This window comes from Carya illinoinensis, chromosome 14 (genome assembly GCF_018687715.1).
Source record: "Carya illinoinensis cultivar Pawnee chromosome 14, C.illinoinensisPawnee_v1, whole genome shotgun sequence".
In the NCBI taxonomy this organism is placed as follows: domain Eukaryota; kingdom Viridiplantae; phylum Streptophyta; class Magnoliopsida; order Fagales; family Juglandaceae; genus Carya; species Carya illinoinensis.
Window position 1 is genome coordinate 3,646,284 of NC_056765.1, and position 19,097 is coordinate 3,665,380.

The window sequence follows — 19,097 nt, forward strand, 5'->3', positions numbered from 1 at the left end:
AAAGTAAATTTTATTGAAAACAGTGTCAATTAAAATTTTGAATATAAAGGAATCAGTATTAATACGCAGATTAGTACGTAACTTTACTTGTACATAACAAAACTCTTATTTGTGTGATTCTTCAGTTCAATGAAACGTTGGGTTCATTTAATAAAACAAAATGAATCGTTTTAATTAATGTCCAGATGGACGTTTGGTGCGTGGTTGGTCCCCACAGGCCACACTACACCTGCCTGTATTCAGAGTTTTCCTTTTAACAATAACAAATAGCTCTAAGACTCGGAGGTTTATCACAAATCTACCAAATGTGCATGTAGAAGGTGTATGCCAAATCAAGTCTTAGATCTACCAAATGTGGATGCCAAAAATAGATCTAAGAATCAAAGGTTTATCACAGATCTAGTGTAGCAACTCAGCATTCAGCGAGCTATGGAAGATAGTATGATGACACCCATGAAGATGAATGTGCAGTTCTGATTTCTCTTTCTTTTCAACCATGGAAGATGAAGATGAAGAAGCTACCAAATGTGCCGTTGCGTTTCTTTCCTCTTTCAACTAGTTCTGAATCTGGTTTTCTTTTCAGTTATATAAGATGCAAACGAAGAAGCTTAACATCCACGAACGTTTCTTTTCTCTTTCATCTTCTAATATATTTAGGTTTTCTTTTTAATTTCATCTGGTTTCATCTTTTTTTTTTTTTTACTCGACTGAAGCGGCCTTCCCCATTCTCCCAGGGTTTTGCCACTCGGTTGCCTGTAGCAGAAGTGTTAGGCTTATATTTTTACGAACTTGTTACGTACAAATGAACTTGCATACAAATCTACGTATTAATGTTGATGATTTTATATTCAAAATTTAAATTGGTACAATTTTTAATAAAGTTTACTTTCTAATCAAAATAAGTGCACGTATTGATACGCAAAATTGCTTACAACTACATTTTTTCAAAATATATTATCTAGGGATGTTCATCCAGGCCGGAAAAAATCCGGCCTGGACCGAAATCTGGTATAACCGAATTTTGGTTCCGGTTTAAAAGCCCAGGTCAAATCCGGGCCGATATCCAGATTTAAAAAATCGGATTAATCCGGTTCGGGTATTAGATTTTAAATCCGGGATCCGGGTTTAAAACCCAGTACCCAGATTTTATAAACTAAAAAAAAAAAAACCCCTAATTCTACCCGCCACCCCCCCAAGACCCATTTTAGATCTCTCTCTCTCTCTCTGCAAAGTGCTTCGCCTCTCTCTCTCTCTCTCTCTCTCTCTCTCTCTCTCTCTCTCTCTCTCTCTCTCTCTCTCTCTCTCTCATCCCTTCAAGCGTTTTCATTTTTTCTGGAACCCGACGCGCGACTTACCGATCATCTCCTTTTGTCCTCAATCCATCGTCTCGCAGATGACCTTTCGGTAAATCTCTCTCCCGATCTGTGAACAATGAATGTAAATGTGGTAGATCTAGTGATTTGGTGAACTGGGTCTCTCTGTGCTTGGATAGAACTGGATCTTTCGGCTTTGAAGCATTTTTTTAGGGTTTTTTTTTCTTTTATTATTTTGTAAATTGAGGAGTATTTGGGTATATATTTGGGAATATATACGACAATCTTGTCGTTATTTTTCACTACTGATCTGCCTAGATCTTGGGTTCCTTTAGTCAAATATCATGCCCCGAAGATCATTTTTGAGTTATGACTTTTGCTGGCTGGTTGGCCAGTTGTGACTATTTATTTTAGGCCAAAGGGGAAGGGCTCGGCCCCTCTTCTTCAAATGGGATAGCACAAGTCAGTTCTGTATCAACATAAATGGGTAGTTTCTTATACCATAACACAGTTGCATTATTCTCAATCTTCGTTACCCTCTATCTTCTCTATCTACTACAGAAATATATATATACACATAATACAACGGGAAAATAGTGGATATGGTTGGGGAATTTTAGTGGACAACCACAACTTTAGCTCTTGTCCCCTTCCTTCAAAAGGTTTTCTCAAAAGTTGAGATTGAGAGTATTATACACTCTCTTTGAAAACCCAAGTGAGGTGTAGTTGACATCTATGCTTAATTCTACCTACTTTCCAATAATATTATAAAATATAGAGTAGTTTAATGTGGGTGTTCCTTGCGTATACCATGTAGGTAGCACCCTTCTGCTGGTAAATTTATTGATTTAAACTTATACATTTTTGGCGCAGGGTTCGATTGTTGGGGCCACATCCTACAGAAAAGGCATATATATAGGAGTTTCAGGAGTGTCCAAATTGGAATATTGTGCTTCTTTATAATAATAATGTGTAGACCATTTACTTTGAGAGATTAAGCTCTTTAAGATTTGGGGAAATTCCTTTACTCGCAAGTCTATATTTCAACACATCACTTACCCATTACATGAATTAAGATTTAAATTTGACATGTACCAATCCTTCTTGTCAAAGCAGAGAAGTCCCTCATCCTATCACTTAGTTTTTCATTTTTTTCATTTGTAAGTCTTATCCTAACACATACAATAATTTAGAAAAAGTTTCTGGATCAGGATCTCCTTAGAATTATGAAAGTGAAGTCAGAGATTTATTTGTTTATCCTATTCTTAAACTTACTATGAGTGCTTACCCTGTTCTTCAACTTACTCTTATGCTTAATTGTCCAACCTTTTATCCTGATCAATAATGGTAGCCACTATTCTAGAGTGCTATTGTGTATTTAATTCTCTAATATCAACACAACTGTTGACCACAAATATGCTTTAGAATTTCTTTCTTGGCAGCTGGATGAGATTTGTTCAAGAAATCACCTTCAACAATCATGGGAATATACTAGGAATTCAATGTGGCGGTTGTCTTCAATTTGGGTGGCTACAGAGAATAGACTAGAAGTTGTTATTTGGAGTGATTAAACCACTGATGGAGGACTATGTTATTTATATGTAACTCATATCTTGTAATTTTGTAATGTAATGTATATAATACAAAATAATATAATATGTGGAGTGTGCATTGTGTGTTGCATGCATATCATGATCAATATTGGATTTTTTTATTTTTTATTTTTTGCGCATACATATTTAATTAAAAAGGTAACTAGTTGTTTCTAGATTTATATGTTTTTTACATGAAATTTTGGTTTTCATTTTTAGTATATTTGTATTATTATAAACAATCTTCAATGTATTAGTATTATGGGTTTCAAGATGACTTCTAGAAAAAAAATTTTAATAAAATATATAGGCTTTGTAAGAAAACAATTTAGTAGAATATAGGCTTCTACATTAAAAAAAAAAAGGTTTTTCACTATTATCCTTTTCTTACAAAAATTTAATAATATAACCTTTGTTTAAAAAAAAAAAAAAGGGTGAAACCTAGAATCCGGATTTTTGGATTGTAAAAACCCGTATATATCTGGGTTCCGGCCCAAGTTACAATTCGGGTGTGTCCGGACTGAAATCCCTACCAGGTTTGAGATCCAGGTTTCAATTTGGGTATATCCGAACATCCAGTCCGAAATCCGAATAAACAGTCCTATAATAAAAAGGAAAAGTATTTGGAGCAGCCACTGTTTGGGAGCAGCCCCTGCACACCTTAGGTGTCATAGTGTAAAATGACCAAAAACACCCCCACAACAAAACCTCTCCCTCTCTCTACCCCGTGTGTTGCCCAAGCCCCCCTGCCCCTGCCCCTCCTCTACCCCCACCCCCACCACTCGGCGTCGGCTTCCTCTCCCCCACCCCAACCCGGTGTTGGCATCCTCTCCCTCACCCCCACCCGGCGTCGGCATCCTCTCCCCCACCCCCACCCGGCGTCCATCTAGGCCAAATGAGAGATGCGATGGAGAGACCCATTTCGGGTTGTGAGATGCGATGGAGAGGGAGAAGAGGGTTACTGTGACTTGGTTTCGACGGTGGGGGTTGTTGGGAGGTCGTGGGGCTCGGTGGTGGTGGCTGGGCTGGCGTACGGCGGCGGCATGGTGGCTAAATTCATGTAAGACCCATTTCGGAAGAGGAGAGGGAGGGGTTGCGCGTGGGGGCTGCCGTGGATGGTCGAAGGTGATTGGAGGGTCGTCGGTGTGAGGGAGAGCCAGTGAGGTGGTCGGTGGCGCTGCAGATGTCGCACGGTAGACTTGGGTGAGTTGAGAGAGGGAATCAGATAGGGAGAAGGATAAACGATGTCGGCTATATTTAAAATATATATATATATATATATATATATATATATATATATATTTTGAAGGTAAGGTGTGTAAGTGTGCAGCTCCTACCGATGCTTGTTCCGTAGAACAACTCTAATAAAAATTAGCCCTTTTCCATTCCGTTCTGACGTGCGGCGTGCCTTCGAAACATCTGATCGGAAGCAAGGACGAACTCCATGGCTCTCGATCCAGCCACTTTCGAAACCTTAACTCCATCTCGCTTCATCGCCTTCACCTTCCCCCACCCCTCACAGCCTGACTCCCTCCTCCGAGTGGCTGTCCTAGACGCACCAATCCAACCCGCCGATGCACCCCGAGTCGCCGCCATGTTCGTCCCCGAGCACCGCGAATCTGACTGGATCTTCTCCACAGAGTCCGGTCACCTCCAGCTACTCCTTGGCTCTTCCGGAATTTCCCGCTTAATCCTCATCGGAAACTGGCCCATCAACGGTCATTGTTCGCCGATTATTTACCACCGTGCGATCAATCACGATTCCAACGGCCTCGAGGTGAGCTTGAAACCTCTTTTGCTCGCGTTGTCTCCTAAATCTTTGTTTGAAAATGGGATTCCTGAGATTCCCATTTTGAGCTATGAAGATAACGTGATTTGTCGCGTGGTAGTGGAACGTTGTGTTGGGTCTTTTGCTGGAGAAATGTTGGTCGAGGATGTGGAAATTGAGAGTGGTAGTGACGTGGGCGAGTGTGTAAAGAGGGAATTTCGGAGACGATTGAGGTTCAAAAGGATGCCGAATTTGGTTCAAACGGAGATACGTCTTGTTCCCTGGGCGGGTACTGATTCAGGTCGTTTGGGGATTGGGGAGGTTGAGTTCAGGCCTGATATTGAGGTTTTGGTGCATCCTTACCTGGCTCCAATGGTGGCGAGCATTTCCTTGATCAGTTCTTGTATTGAGGAACGGAATCAAAATGGGTTTAGGCCGAAAGCTTTGTGCGTTGGTGTGGGCGGTGGGGCTCTGCTTGCTTTCCTCAAAACTCAATTGGGTTTTGATGTCGTCGGGGTGGAGGCTGATGCAGAGGTTTTGAGGGTTGCACGGCAGTATTTTGGTTTGGATGATACCGAGTCTATCCAGCTTATTGTTGGAGATGCAACAAATGTTATGGAGAAGATTGCATATAATGCAAACGGGCACAATTTGGGTTATCTTGGCGTTCATGAGGCTGAGAATGGTAGTTATTTGCGGGATGGCAATGATCTCAACAACAAATTCGATATCATTATGGTTGATTTGGATTCTAGTGATGCTAACGATGGTACAATATCTCCACCTTTGGAATTTGTTCAGAATCATGCTCTTTTGGCTGCTAAAATGCTTCTCTGTGATTTTGGGATTCTCGCCATAAATGTCATTGCTCCAAGTCGGTCATTCTATGAGAAGTTGATAGATGAATTTCGTGAGGTTTTTCACGAGCTGTACGAAATAGACGTAGGAAATGAAGAGAATTTTGTTCTAGTTGCCACAAAGTCACCTACCATCTCTTGCATTAGCAATTGTGAGAATTCATTTCTCAACAGACTGCGGTTGGTTACCTTGGGAGCATACATGGATTCCATAAGGAAGATTTGAGGCCCAAAGGTCTAAGGAAGTTGAAGAATATAATTATCAGAGATCATAAGTCAAAGCATGTTCCGAAGAATGGTTTTGGGAGAGAATGATTCCAAAGCATGTTTCAAAGCATGAGTTCAAAGGGATTTCAACTCGAGGCAAAAGCTTAAAATCAGTGAAGAGCTCATACCCTCCTGATGGGAACCAGCTCGGTTTGAAGGGGAGGATGAAGAACTATAATCTCCAGGCTATAGTTTTATGCCTTGCAAATCCTAAGGGGATTTGATGACAAATTTCAAATCAGGCATTTGCCCCCTAACGTTGATTTACCACGTTAGTAAGCCTTCGTAGGACTGGTGGAATGATAATGAGTATATACAATAAAACCAAAAGGGAAGAAAAGATAGAAAGTTTTAGAATTCTGGTTTTTGATTGAATGAATATAATGTAGAACCACAAAGGCAACTGCTATGTGGGGGCCAAATGATCTTCCAATGTTTTTCAGGTAACTGAAGTTCCTTACATCTCATTTTGAGTTTTTCATGTTGAAAAGATTGAGTTTTTGAAAATTGAGTGGGACTCATGTCTCTGGAACCCTGGTCCTATAATGATTTTCTTGATGGTACTGCAGTGAGCCTTGGAAAGTTGGAAACGCCCCTCATTCTTGCAAGCCATGAAATTTTTGCAGCAGTACCTCATTAATTCCAAACCTCAGCGAGTTTGTGGACGCATTCCATGATTTATCTAAAGGGGTTGCCATCCTTTTGATGCTGTGAATTATAGTAGCCAGAGTTCTCATTGTGAATCATTCAGAGCTCGTGCCCTTAGAAGCTCTGAGAGGAAAATATATTATAGATCTACTACTGATGTTGCTCTGGATTCCATAACGACAATGTCTACTTCAAAAAGGAGAAAAACAATCCTGCTTTCTACCTTGCATGTATTGGTTACCCTCAGGTGATTTACACATGATACTCCATGAGACAGATGGTCAACCTCGGCAAATGCAATTAGACACTTAAGAATGTTCATTCAGGAGATCTAGACTCCCACCCATGGCTCTGATAAAATGTGTTCTTTACCTCTATGACTGAGTTCTGTAGTTTCTGGTGCAAGTAAAACCTAGCTCTGCTCATGGTTTTGAACAAGATTGTTGGAAACATCGGACTGCCACAACAGTTTCCAACATTTATGTCCACTTCTGTTGTCAAATTTTAATGCTTAAAAATCTCATTTGCCATGCGTCGTACTTTACTATCCCTTTGATTTTTAAATCTTTTGCTGACTCATTAGATTTTTAAACCTTATGAAACTGTTGATTTTTTGAGACGGGAGTAATTTGTACAGGAGAAACTATTGAATTTCACCTGTAGTTTGAATCTATACAGAGCTGGTAAGTTTGGGTGTCAGTAATCTGAACAGGCTTCTGAAATCAGATTCCTTTTTTGAAACCGTACTTCTTCATCTTCATGATTATAGCCATCCACTTCCATCATCCTAGAAATTTACCCTCGGGAAATAATTGAAGAGAATGCAGAAGGCATTAAATGAAAAGACAAGAGACAGCTGAACTGACCTTCCTTCCGAACACTGCCCTTTGTCTCTGTTTGGTGGGAACAGACCTCTATTATATTGCAAGAGGCAAACACACGTATATTGGAAGAAAAATTCTTCTTATCATCCTCACACTTCACACACTATATTTATTTTAATTTATTTTATTTTTTTTATAATAAATATATAGTGTGTAAATGATAAATAGAATAATTTAATTAGTTTAATAAGAATAAAATGAAATAAAAAATAAAAAAATAAAAAATATTATTTTAATATATAAAATGTGTGGTGTGGGATGATGTGTAACATTTCCCTATTTGGAATAATGACCATATGTATGAATAAATTATTTGTATATTTTTAAGTATGTAATTTTCGGACCTTTTTTTTAAAAAATTAGCAAATCTATGACTCATTTTAAATGGTGGGCCTTATTATTTTTCAAAACAACTATTAAAATTAGTGTTTTGCTATATACAGTCGGCGTGCAGTCGGCTGTACAGAATGAATAAAAAAAAATTATAAAAAAATTATTTTATATTCAGGGAGACCTACATGAATAAAAAAAATTATAAAAAGTATTTTTTTTTCATATAGGTCCCGTATTAATTCACTTTTTTCTCCACGACTGCACGCCGATTGCATTTCCCGATTTCAAAAAATATTTCTCTTAAAATTATTCCTCTTAACCCTCTGGACATTCGACCAATGCGATAGTGCCTCTTAATTTACTTCTATTTTTCCGTTTGGATAGTGGAGTATTCTTAAAATGTTTTGACAACATTTAACTGCTATTTATTATTTTATTATTATTTTTTTATTCATTTTCATCGCTATTTATAAAATATTTGAGATCATGAAATTATTTAAACGCAGCTGCATCTTTTTTTTCTTTTCTTTTCTTTTTGATATAATTAGAGAGAATGAATTTCAACTTTTGAACCCAAGATCTCTATTTGGAGGCTCGGGATTTATGTCAATGGAGCCTTTGGCAATGCAAGAGATTACTTGGACGTAATTTAATTAAATTTTTTTTTTTTTTGAAACTTATGAGAAAAGTATTAAAAATGGAAATTATATAAGATGTTTTGGTGATTGATCATAATGTTTTGGCGTCAAAAGTTTTAATTGGATGGGAAGTTTTTATTCCCAGTTATAATAAAAAAAACACTACGATTGGGAATTAAATCAAATTAACATACACGAGAGAAAGTAGAAAGTAGAGAGAATTATAATTCCCCAACCAAAAACGACTCACAGAAGGGCAATAAGAATGAAAAGGAGAAGAGCAGCAATGAAGGAGTACTTGAGAGCAGCCAGAAGAATAGCCAAAGAGATAAAGAAGAGTTGCCAAAGCACTTGAACACTTGCCCACGCGAGCAGACCCGTCAATGCTAATGCCAAGAGGTTATCTGGATCTGGGTTTAGCAGATCACCCCACTTGATATCGAATATGGGCCGTTGATCTTTCCCCAAATTATCGCCGCCGCCGCCGGACCCAATTTGTTGCTCTTGTTTTTCTTCACTTTCCTTGGGATCTTTGTTCAACAACCCATTGTTGTTCTCTGCAAACAATATTGGGAATCTTGGGAGTTTTCTAGAGATTCGGGATTGGATTCTGGGAAGCAAGGAGATGAAGCTGAGATTGTTTTGTGAGGAAAGTCGGAGGGGTCTGAGAGTTGAGCGAATTGGAGGCGCTGGGTATATCAATGGCGGTGGGTGTGAGGTAGAGGTTGGGCCTAACATGTCGAGGAAATGGATGGTGTCAAAACTTTCGAAATGGGGCAGAACGCGAACCTCTACTATTGGAGGCAAATTTACATATTTGCCTACGATTCACAATTTAGTTGGCAAGTTATTAAATTTGTACAATTATTTAAAAAGTAATGCTAAGGATGACATTCTCATCTTTCATTCAACTATGTAAGATGATAATAATGTATAGAATTTTTTTTATTTAAAATATATCATATTCACAAATAGACTATTGCTACTAGGCCAGGAAGCTTACCGCTCAAATATTATTTTTAATGAATAGATCTGATCACAATTTCGAATATAAAATTGATAAGAATCAAATAAGAAATGATATTCTTAATCATAGAATTATAGTGAAATATATGATCAATTTTTTTTAATTCATTAATTTAATTTCATCTATTGGTTAAAGGAAAGTTACATAAAAACTCTCAATTTTTTTTTTTTTTTAAAATATCATTAACAATTCTAGTAGGTTGAACACCCTTTTTAAGGAAGCTACCGATCATCGCCTTGGTAAGCTATAATCTTACCAACTAGCTAATCAGACGTGAGCCCATCCTCAAACGAATTCCTCCTTTTGCTCCTCAGCCTAGGGTATTAGCAATTGTTTCCAATTATCATTCCTGCCCCAAGGGCAAGTTCTAATTATTGGGCCAAGCTGGATTTGAACCAGCATAGACATATTGTCAATGAATTTATAATTTACCCTTTTGACCTGGGACCACCATGTTGTGTCATATAATTTATTTAAAAAATAATATTTAAAATAAAAATTGTGTCTAAAAATACAAAAATGTGAAAACTAAAATCCTAAGTTTCCTTACTACTTTTGTGTTTGTTTTTTTTAATAAACTAGGTGGCATCATATGGTGGTGCGACGCCGAATGTCATTTGAACACTTCAAACGTCAAGTAGTATTATTATAAAAAATTTAATTAGAAAATTTCATTTAAAATAAAAAGTAATATTATTTTTTCAAAATAATTAAGAGACAAATTGCTTATTGCTAATCATGGTAATCAAAATATTAGAGACCATAAGATTAAGAAAATTTTTTCAAACTAAATGAATAGGGATTGTTTTTTTTTATTAGAAGGGAGTGAGAAATTGTTCAATAGGAAAGAGACAACATGTTAACAATTTTTACCACTAGAATAAATATTAATTTTATGGGTAGATAACCAATGATTTTTAAATAATAGGGGAGAGAAATTTCCAACTGTCATGGTGTCATAGATGTACTATTCCACTCATTACAGCCTTTTAGTCCTCCAACAAATGGATTTCTGTCAGGCCCATATGGGCTTCATTCCCTCTCTGTAAAGTTGGTGGCCCAGTCCTTTTTCTAAATAACTACTGAGGTCCTTTTTTTTTAAATAAAAATCACCGACATCGTTGAATCGTTCCCCAGCCAATAGAAGTTGCATGGAGTAAATTGTGTTCGTAAATGTAATAGATTTTTATTAAAATCAGTGCTTTATTTTTTTTACTCATTTTTTTTGGGTAAGCAAATGTGAGATAAAATTAAAAAAAAAAAAAAAGATAATAACTGCGTATAGTTGTGGAGTGCATAAGCATCATACAGTTATTTTTAAAAAAAGTGAAATTTATTATTAAAAAATTAATTTTTTTAATATAAACATCACATTTATTTATTTTTTAAAATAATTATATGATATTTATACAGTCACGATTATAATTATCATTTCTTATTAAAAAATACCGTTAAAAAATGTTTAACTCTCCATTGAAAATAATTTTTGTTTATAAAATATCCAAAAATTTGAAACGTGACATTTTCTAGAGGTATGAACTTCCCACGCATGCATACCAATTGTCAAAGGGGTAAAAAAAGATTAAAAAAAATAAATAAATAAAAAAGGCTTTACAGTAGTACTAATTTCATTACTGTCGGCAAAGGAATGTACAAAGTCCTGCATATAGGTTCAAATTCAAAGAATGTTAGCAAATGAGACTGACAATTTCAAATAGATTATTCATTCGGAAAATTATAAGGGACCGGGAGACAATTTTGTCAAAAAACAATGCCTTTTTCAACAGAAGATTATGGAATCATGGCTTCAAAAGAAATCCTAATAGCTTTCTCTCTTTCACTGTTTGTCAATTAAGAAAAGTGAAATGATTACTATAAATAATAATCTTAAATAAAATTATAAAAATAAATTTATATAATTAAATATATATAATATATTATATTATAAAATAGATATAACGTATTGAAACCATATCAATTTATAAATTTATTTTTATAAAATTTATAATAGAATGTATATAAAACTTCTTTCATATGAAATTAAATCAATTTATATCTTTTACCGACATAAAATCATCTTCGTATTTCAAATTTCTCAACCCATATGGTCCATGATCTCCGATCAGGGTCCCGAACTCCATCAAGCCGTCCGTACAAAAAGAAAAGAGATTGAAAAGAAAGGGCGTTGTGATATACAGCTGGTGTCAAAGGGTCCACTCTTTCCCTTTTAGGCAAAGACAAAGCCTCACAACCTTTCTTCCATAGTTTTGTCTTCGATTCCCCACTGTCTCATCATTTCAGCCCTTTTCGTTTTTCCAGTTTTTAAGAAACATACAACAATAATTTGTTTGTAATAGCTCGAGGAAAATGTCACGATCCTCTAAATTATTTTATAATCTACAATCATATTAATCACCACAAAATACGTAGGTTTAATTGGTTGTTTTAGTTAGGGTTGGGTTGGGTAGGGTAGGGCGATGGATGGAGACCCGTGAGTGGGCTGAGATGCAACGTCAGGTAGATAGATTGGGGGAGCAACGTCTGATGTAAGTAATCAGAACTGAGTTTGTCTCAGCTGCGGGGGGGAAGAGTCGATCGATGGGACTGAGATTCTTTCCCTTCAATCTTGCCGGGATGGGTGCATGCATGGGGATTTAATTAATTATATGTTCATCTGCACAAGAAATAATGTACATACGTACCTACACACATGCATGCAGGGACCACGCTGATCTCAGCTTTCTGATGATCTGCAGGAAGCTAGCTAGCTTGCTGCATGGCTTTTGAGAGCATCAGTTAATTTGTTTTCAACCTTCAACTGTAGTGTGTGTGTATATATATATATATATTATATGAGAAAAAGTTCTTATAAGCCTCTCGTGATAATTGGCAGATGCATGGATACATACGAGGTCGTGAGTTTCAATTTTATGGACGACAACGTACGTTATACGTAATGATCTTGGATGAAAATGTTGTCTCGATTCTAGCATTATTCATATGAGAAGTAATAGGTATAAAAAGAGATTATATAAAAATAAATTTATAAACTAATTATATAATTTTATATAATTTATTGAATTTATTTTATAATAAAAATAATTTTATAATCGAACGTATTACATCATGTCACATTATTTTATAAATTTACTTTTATATAGTCTCTTTATAGTTAAATATTTCTCTATTCATATATATTTCAAAAGAGAAAAACTATTGCTAATTAATTATCTTTCTTCCTTTAAAAAAATATCTACAAATGAATCACTAACAAGTTTAGAGAAAAAGGGTTACTACATTAATATTCAATTAATTAAACAAAGTGTGTGTATATATATACAGTGATATTTAATTACACAAGGTTTGGTTTAATAATCCCTTTAATTTATAGTGATCTTTAAAGGCTCACTAAAGTAGTGGGACATGAGTGAAAATTAGACCTTTTTCCTTATCCCTCCATTTAAGAATAGGGAACTCATAATCACAAGTCAATATGCTTTAACTTGTCTTGCTCATATTGTCAACTTATGGATAATTGCACTACTTTACCAACCTAGCTCTAGACCTAATTGTACTTATTTATTTTTAATTCATGAATTTAATATGCATACATACATACATATATATATATATATATATATATATATATATATATATATATATATATATATGACCAGATGACAAGAGGATTAGATAATTGAAATTTAGAATATAGTGAATTCTAAAATATTATGAATGATATCTTCAATTCATTTACCCATTTTACCATTATTTAATTGATGATATTATTATATTTTTAAATCTATTGATGAACATTGAAAATATTTATCTTTGTTTCTAGATATCATTAGAAAAAATAGTCTTGTCGTTTCTCCCAATAAGATTAAATTATTCCAAACCTATATATATATATGTGTGTGTGTGTGTCGTGGTAGTGTGCCGCCCAACTTTGACCCCTGGGCATGACCAATAATACAAATTTCATTTTCTATTTTTTTCTTCTTTTGTTTTTTACATTTTCTTAACAATTTAAATATTAAAAAAATGCACCAATGCACTAAAAGTTAATTTCTTAACTATTAAGTAAAAAAAAATTAAATTAAATATATGAATAATCAAAATAAATAGACAAACTCATAAGACATCCTAGCATTTTCTTATATATACACACACATGAGAGGATAGTAAATCCTGATTATAATCATTAATGCACCATTTTAGAAAGTAACATTTTATAATTTGGACATTTTCAATCTAAGTTGGCTAATGATTAAAACTTTAATTACATGGATGATGACTACATTATTTCAACCATATGTATCACAATCGAATAAAATACGTACGATCGAGCCTCTTCCAATGAAAAAAAAAAAAATATTACCTTGTAAATATTCTCATATAATTCATAATAGATATTAATATATTATTAGGAGACGAGCCATTGCTAGTGGCCTAGTACGCAGATAGTTGATAATTGCCGGTCAAATCATCCACAGTCCACGCGTCATCTAAAGAAAGCTGAAATGGGATCAATATCGTCATCCTCGTATATGTATATTAATACATATATATGATCGAATTACTTTATATGTGTAGACATTTTATTAAATAAAAAAATTATTTTAAGAGAGATATTTTTATAATTTTAAAAAATTTTAAAGATAAAATTGACTAAATTTCTATTGTAATCTCCAAATGAATACTGTACGTAACATTGCTCTTATCTATATGTGTTTAGTAGGAAATCTACTTCAACCTATCTCAAGTCATTTATTGATGAAATTCATTAGGTAACTATTATAAAAAGTTAAATTTACCTCAATTACTTCATATATTCAAACACAAATCTAAATATATTTATATTCAAATACATCTAATTAATAAAATCTATAAAACATTATTATTCACAAATAAACTCAAATCATTAAAATTACCTCATCATACAAACGAAGTCTTTTTTTTTTTTTGAAAAGAACAAACGAAGTCTTAAGTCTGTCTTAGATCAATCTTACACAATGGAAAGAGAGGACTGCATATTGTGTGTATATGTGTGTGTATATATATATATATATATTATGAATTTTAGATGTGTCTACTCATATTTTTTTCTTAATAATTAAATAAATGAATATTAATAAATTTTTATTTTTTTAATAATTAATAATTTTTAAAAAATATTTAAAAAAACCATTTACACTTATATATATATATATATATATTTTTTAGAGAATATGCATATATATTTAATGGCACCCTAGCATTGTCTTATATCATGTATGTTTGCCTGTATTTTGCCTTTTTTTTTTTTTTGGCACAACAGATACGCAGAGCTGGGGAATGAGTTTGTGGTACATACAGTGATTAATTAGTGACGAAAGAGAGATGAATGAAGCGGTAGACTCGGATCCTGTCCCCCCGCCCCTCCACCCAAGAAAAAGCTCGCCTTTGTGCAGCGTAGGACTGGACTGGACTCAGAGAACTCTCTCTCTCTCTCTCTCTCAAACCCAAGAAAATTAGAAATGGATGACCAGTATCATGGCCTGCTTGATTTCCGGCATTTCATGGCCGGAAGAAATCGTTTTCCCGCCGTTACACAACCAACCGGCGAGCCATTCTTTCTCCAGAAGAATGTGGCGCCGACACAACTCCAGTACGAGGCCATCATGGTTGGTACTGAGGCTTTCCCTCGTGGGCTGGTTGGGTTTAGTCACGATTCCATGACTAGTACTACTGTCTCTCCCACAACAGCCTCCACTGCCAGTTTAGCTGCTACACTATCTGGTTCAGTACAGATGGAGAGTTCTGGATGGATGGGATCATATGATGCTGGAAATAGTACTAGATGGCCAAGGCAAGAAACTCTCACCCTTCTTGAAATCAGATCTCGTCTTGATTCCAAGTTCAAAGAGACTAATCAGAAAGGACCATTGTGGGATGAAGTTTCTAGGTATATTTCCTCAAACTGCACCATAAATAATTCATTTTCCCCCTTTCTTTCCTTATTTTTTCTTCTCAGTTTGATTTATGCGTCACTTTTTTTTTCTTTTTCTTTTTTTCTCCTCGATCGAACTGGGTACTGAAGCTTGATTAAGAAACCCTATCTACTTTTCGTGACAGTGAAGATAACTGCTTTTCCCCTTTATCGACATGATCTTTCTGTTCCTTGGTCTATGATCTTGCAAAAAGGTGACAAGCTTTGGAACCGATTATTGTATCGATTCTATAGTTTTGTACCTGAAAATGACAGTAACTGAGAGATCATTCGAGCGTTCTTTTTCTCTTTAACTTTTCTGGTTTTGTTCAAGCAATTCGGCCGCCGACTCATGGTATGCCCAAGTCATACTCGTGCTAGCCCAACAATCTCTCTCTCTCTCTCTCTCTCTCTCTCTCTCTCTCTCTCAGCGCCCATTTTCCCTTCATTTGTTAGTGCAGGAACCTCTTTGCTCAATTAGGGCAATGGAATTAATCTACGTAATCTGAAAGAAACATAATATATTAAGATTTAGAGGAATGTTTTGATTATTTTAATGCTACTCGATTATTGACTAAGTAATTCTCTTCTCTAAAAAAAAATAATGCTCAATGAGGAAACGTGGGCAAACCTATTATAAAACAATAAGATGTTAGTTTGTTTTTGGATGAGTTAATAATTTTATTCATGGTATCTTAATTCTTCAGGGAAAAAGAAAAAAAAAAGGAAAAAACATCATGCGTTAAAATCTTCCCCATATTCGTTGTGGTGTTTTGTTTTGTTGCAGGCTAATGGCTGAGGAAGGATACCTGCAGAGAAGTGGGAAGAAATGTAAAGAGAAATTCGAGAACTTGTACAAGTACTATAAGAAAACTAAGGAAGGTAAAGCTGGAAGGCAAGGTGGGAAGCATTACAGGTTCTTCCGGCAGCTAGAAGCAATATATGGAGAAGGAAGCAAGTGCAATAATCATGCCTCAATTTCAGATCATACCCATCTTGCTAGGAATAGCAGCCTGCCTTGTCATGATCAGAACCCAAATAACGTAACCAACCGAGAAATTCTTCAGAACCAAATGCTATGCAAGAGCCTTAGTTTCTCTAACTCGTCTGAATTCGAGACTTCATCCTCAGAAAATAATGATGATGATCTTTCCGCCATTGCATTCATGATGAATCAGTCCAAGGAGGAGAAGAAAGTGATAAATGAGAGACAAGGTTTCACAAGGAACAAGAGGAGCTGGAAAGCAAAGCTTGAGGAGTTTGTGGACGCACAAATGAGGAAGATGATGGATGCACAAGAGGCTTGGATGGTCAGGATGTTGGAGAATATAGAGCGTAGAGAGCAGGAGAGTTTGTCTAAAGAGGAAGAATGGAGAAAGCAGGAGGCAATCCAGTTTGATCAGGAAGTACATGATATCTGTACACAGAATAGAGCGTGGATTGAAGCTCGAGATGCAGCAATAATGGAAGCTTTAAAGAAATGCATAGGAAAAGAACTCCAAGTATCGCTATCGGCTGACTTAATGGCGGATGTAGAAACTCAAAGTCACAAGGAAACCCAGGATGAAAGAAGGAAGGAAATTCCCTTTAGAACTGTAAACAATAGCAGATGGACTGAAATGGAAGTTTCAAGTTTAATACAGCTGAGAACAAGTCTGGAACTGAGATTCCAAGAGGGTGGCAGGTATTTGGAGGAAAGTCTTTGGGAGGAGATAGCAGCAAGAATGGGTTCCTTAGACTTTGACCGAAGTGCTGTCGACTGTAAAGAAAAATGGGAAAACATCAGCATCTTTTATAACAAGACGATGGACTACTGTAACGAGAAGCGTGAAGATCATCAGGATTTAAATTGGAGAACCAGAGCTGGAGGTTATTTTGATCAGCAGCAACCTAGTTCATTTCTTGACCAAGAAACTTGCAGACAAAGGCCGCCTGAGAGCATGGGAGTACTTCAACTGATGAACGAGTCCGGTACTGATCTTCCAGCTTCAAGTTCTTCCAGTGTAGGGCCCGATGTCCATCCTCACGGCTTTTACCATGGAGGAGAAAAAGTGTGGCAGAAATATGGTGTAAGAAGCATTAATAGCAAGGGGAAAAGGCAGCAAGTTTAGCTCAAGCAAGAAAGAACTAATTCAGCTCTTCTCAAAAGTACACCTCGTTGTAACTTTTTCAGAAGGTAAAGATCAATTATATGTGGAATTCTGTGGTTTGACAGATAGGAATTTGCTTTCCATTTAGTGAAAGTTTTGTGAATTTGGAACTAATACCTGATTGTCTGATTGCTTTCAACTTCCTTTCCATTATTTGGAAGGGATAAGTTTAATTAAACCTTTTACAATTATTCTAATGAATTTCAATTTTAACTTTGAATATTTAGTCTTATAGGTATTAAGTTGTTAAACCTTTTGGGTAAGCAAGAAGACACGAGTTTGGAGTTTCAGCTTTCTTAGTCATTACAAATGGTATCAGAGCCAATTTCAACTAGACTTGCAACCAGCCATGTCACCTATGATATTATTTGGCCCGGCGAGGACATCGGGATTTAAAATGGGAGATTGTAATACTCTGAAAATGTAATTGTCCACGAGAATGTCGTGAGTGAGATCTCCTAATATTATTTGGGATATTGGAGAATTACTTTTAAGTCTTTATAATGATTTCAGGAGACTCTAATTGTGACATTTTTTATGCTTTCTGGAATATTTGAGTATAAACATATATATGTGTGTGTGTGGGGTTGACATTGGATGTGTATAAACTGGCTAATGTGTATCATATAATAGGAGTTTGAAATGTTGTTTTTATCCCAAGTGTTTTATTTACATGTGTGACTAAAAAAAGAATGAATATCAGCAATTCTTAGAGGAGTTGTGCACCTATTTAATCACTAAAAGTGGAGCTTCATTTCAAGTTCTTGTTATTCCTCCCTTATTTTTTTGTTTGTATTTCTCTGATATCTTTTGTTTGAATTATCACGATGATCATCGATCTCCTCCAAATCTTCCTCGTTTAAATATGATAACAGCCCTTCGATATTGGTTGGCTTATCATATTCGAATAACTTTATGGATTTAGCCCATTTTCTGAAAGATAAAAAGAAAAAAAAAATAATACTAGATATAACTATGGAGTATGCAAACGTTGTTAAGTCATTTTAGAAAAAATAAACAGTGCCAAAATGAGGAGGATGAAAAAATAAATAAAACTAAGGTTTGAGGGTTAGAATTATAATTTTAAAATAAGACTATTAGTATGGAAGATGCGTGAGTATAAAATAGATAGATCTTATTTAAAATTTATCTAATTCGTTTCACTTAAAATTTTAAAAGAATTCACCCGTCCCATTTAAATTAATGGACGAATTCCCAACCGTTACCTAAGAGACGGGTGAAAATTCGAACAAGTTGGGTATAAGTGTTACTAAAGTTATGTTTGAAACTTTATTTGATTGGTTTGAATAATATTATACATCATACTATTATCTTACTTTCTTCTATTATATAAAATGTAATATATTTATCATTATTAATAGATAATAATAAATTATTTAATAAAAAATTATCTAATAATAACAAATATTTTAAAATGAGATGATGATGTAATATTAGAATTTTTCTTTTCTGTTACATCTTTTCTGCTGCTTCTCGTGCTTCAAGACTTCTCTCATCAAGTGAGCTCGTCCTGCGTACGAACATTACTATGACGTCTTGGGAAGGTGCTTGTTTCTCTGTGCAAAAAGGGAATATGTATTATATATATAATTAATTAATGCTCGAAAATATATTTAAATAACAGTGAA

General features: G+C 35.1%; 3 protein-coding genes across 5 annotated transcripts; 2 read left to right on the forward strand and 1 right to left on the reverse strand.

Annotated features, from left to right (window-relative positions):
* The first annotated feature begins 4,216 nt into the window (after positions 1-4,216).
* Positions 4,217-6,995, forward strand: LOC122294199 (eEF1A lysine and N-terminal methyltransferase). Its single transcript, XM_043102713.1, has 2 exons — positions 4,217-6,240; positions 6,367-6,995. Exon 1 carries the CDS (start codon positions 4,350-4,352, stop codon positions 5,754-5,756), a length of 1,407 nt encoding a protein of 468 aa, XP_042958647.1. The 5' UTR covers positions 4,217-4,349; the 3' UTR covers positions 5,757-6,240; positions 6,367-6,995.
* A 1,508-nt stretch (positions 6,996-8,503) lies between these two features.
* Positions 8,504-9,125, reverse strand: LOC122294200. Its single transcript, XM_043102714.1, has one exon. The coding sequence runs from the start codon at positions 9,036-9,038 to the stop codon at positions 8,547-8,549; it is 492 nt and encodes a 163-aa protein (XP_042958648.1). The 5' UTR covers positions 9,039-9,125; the 3' UTR covers positions 8,504-8,546.
* Positions 9,126-14,632: 5,507 nt separating this feature from the next.
* On the forward strand, positions 14,633-18,102 carry LOC122294201 (trihelix transcription factor PTL-like). 3 transcript variants are annotated; one of them, XR_006237561.1, is made up of 3 exons: positions 14,633-15,274; positions 16,086-17,474; positions 17,676-18,102. XR_006237561.1 is itself a non-coding variant. In XM_043102715.1 (2 exons), exons 1-2 carry the CDS (start codon positions 14,847-14,849, stop codon positions 17,407-17,409), a joined length of 1,752 nt encoding a protein of 583 aa, XP_042958649.1. In that variant the 5' UTR covers positions 14,633-14,846; the 3' UTR covers positions 17,410-17,668. The 3 variants fall into 3 exon arrangements, 1 of the variants encoding a protein (XP_042958649.1); XR_006237562.1 differs by having other exon boundaries at positions 17,684-18,102; XM_043102715.1 differs by lacking the exon at positions 17,676-18,102 and having other exon boundaries at positions 16,086-17,668.
* The last annotated feature ends 995 nt before the right edge of the window (positions 18,103-19,097 follow it).

What these genes read in the sequence shown, in the direction of transcription:
- LOC122294199 (XM_043102713.1), top strand. Translation starts at nt 4,350, where the DNA reads ATGGCTCTCGATCCAGCCACTTTCGAAACCTTAACTCCATCTCGCTTC.
- LOC122294200 (XM_043102714.1), bottom strand. Translation starts at nt 9,038, where the DNA reads ATGTTAGGCCCAACCTCTACCTCACACCCACCGCCATTGATATACCCA.
- LOC122294201 (XM_043102715.1), top strand. Translation starts at nt 14,847, where the DNA reads ATGGATGACCAGTATCATGGCCTGCTTGATTTCCGGCATTTCATGGCC. An exon ending in TTGTGGGATGAAGTTTCTAG is followed by an intron (nt 15,275 to 16,085) that starts GTATATTTCCTC and finishes GTTTTGTTGCAG; the next exon opens with GCTAATGGCTGAGGAAGGAT.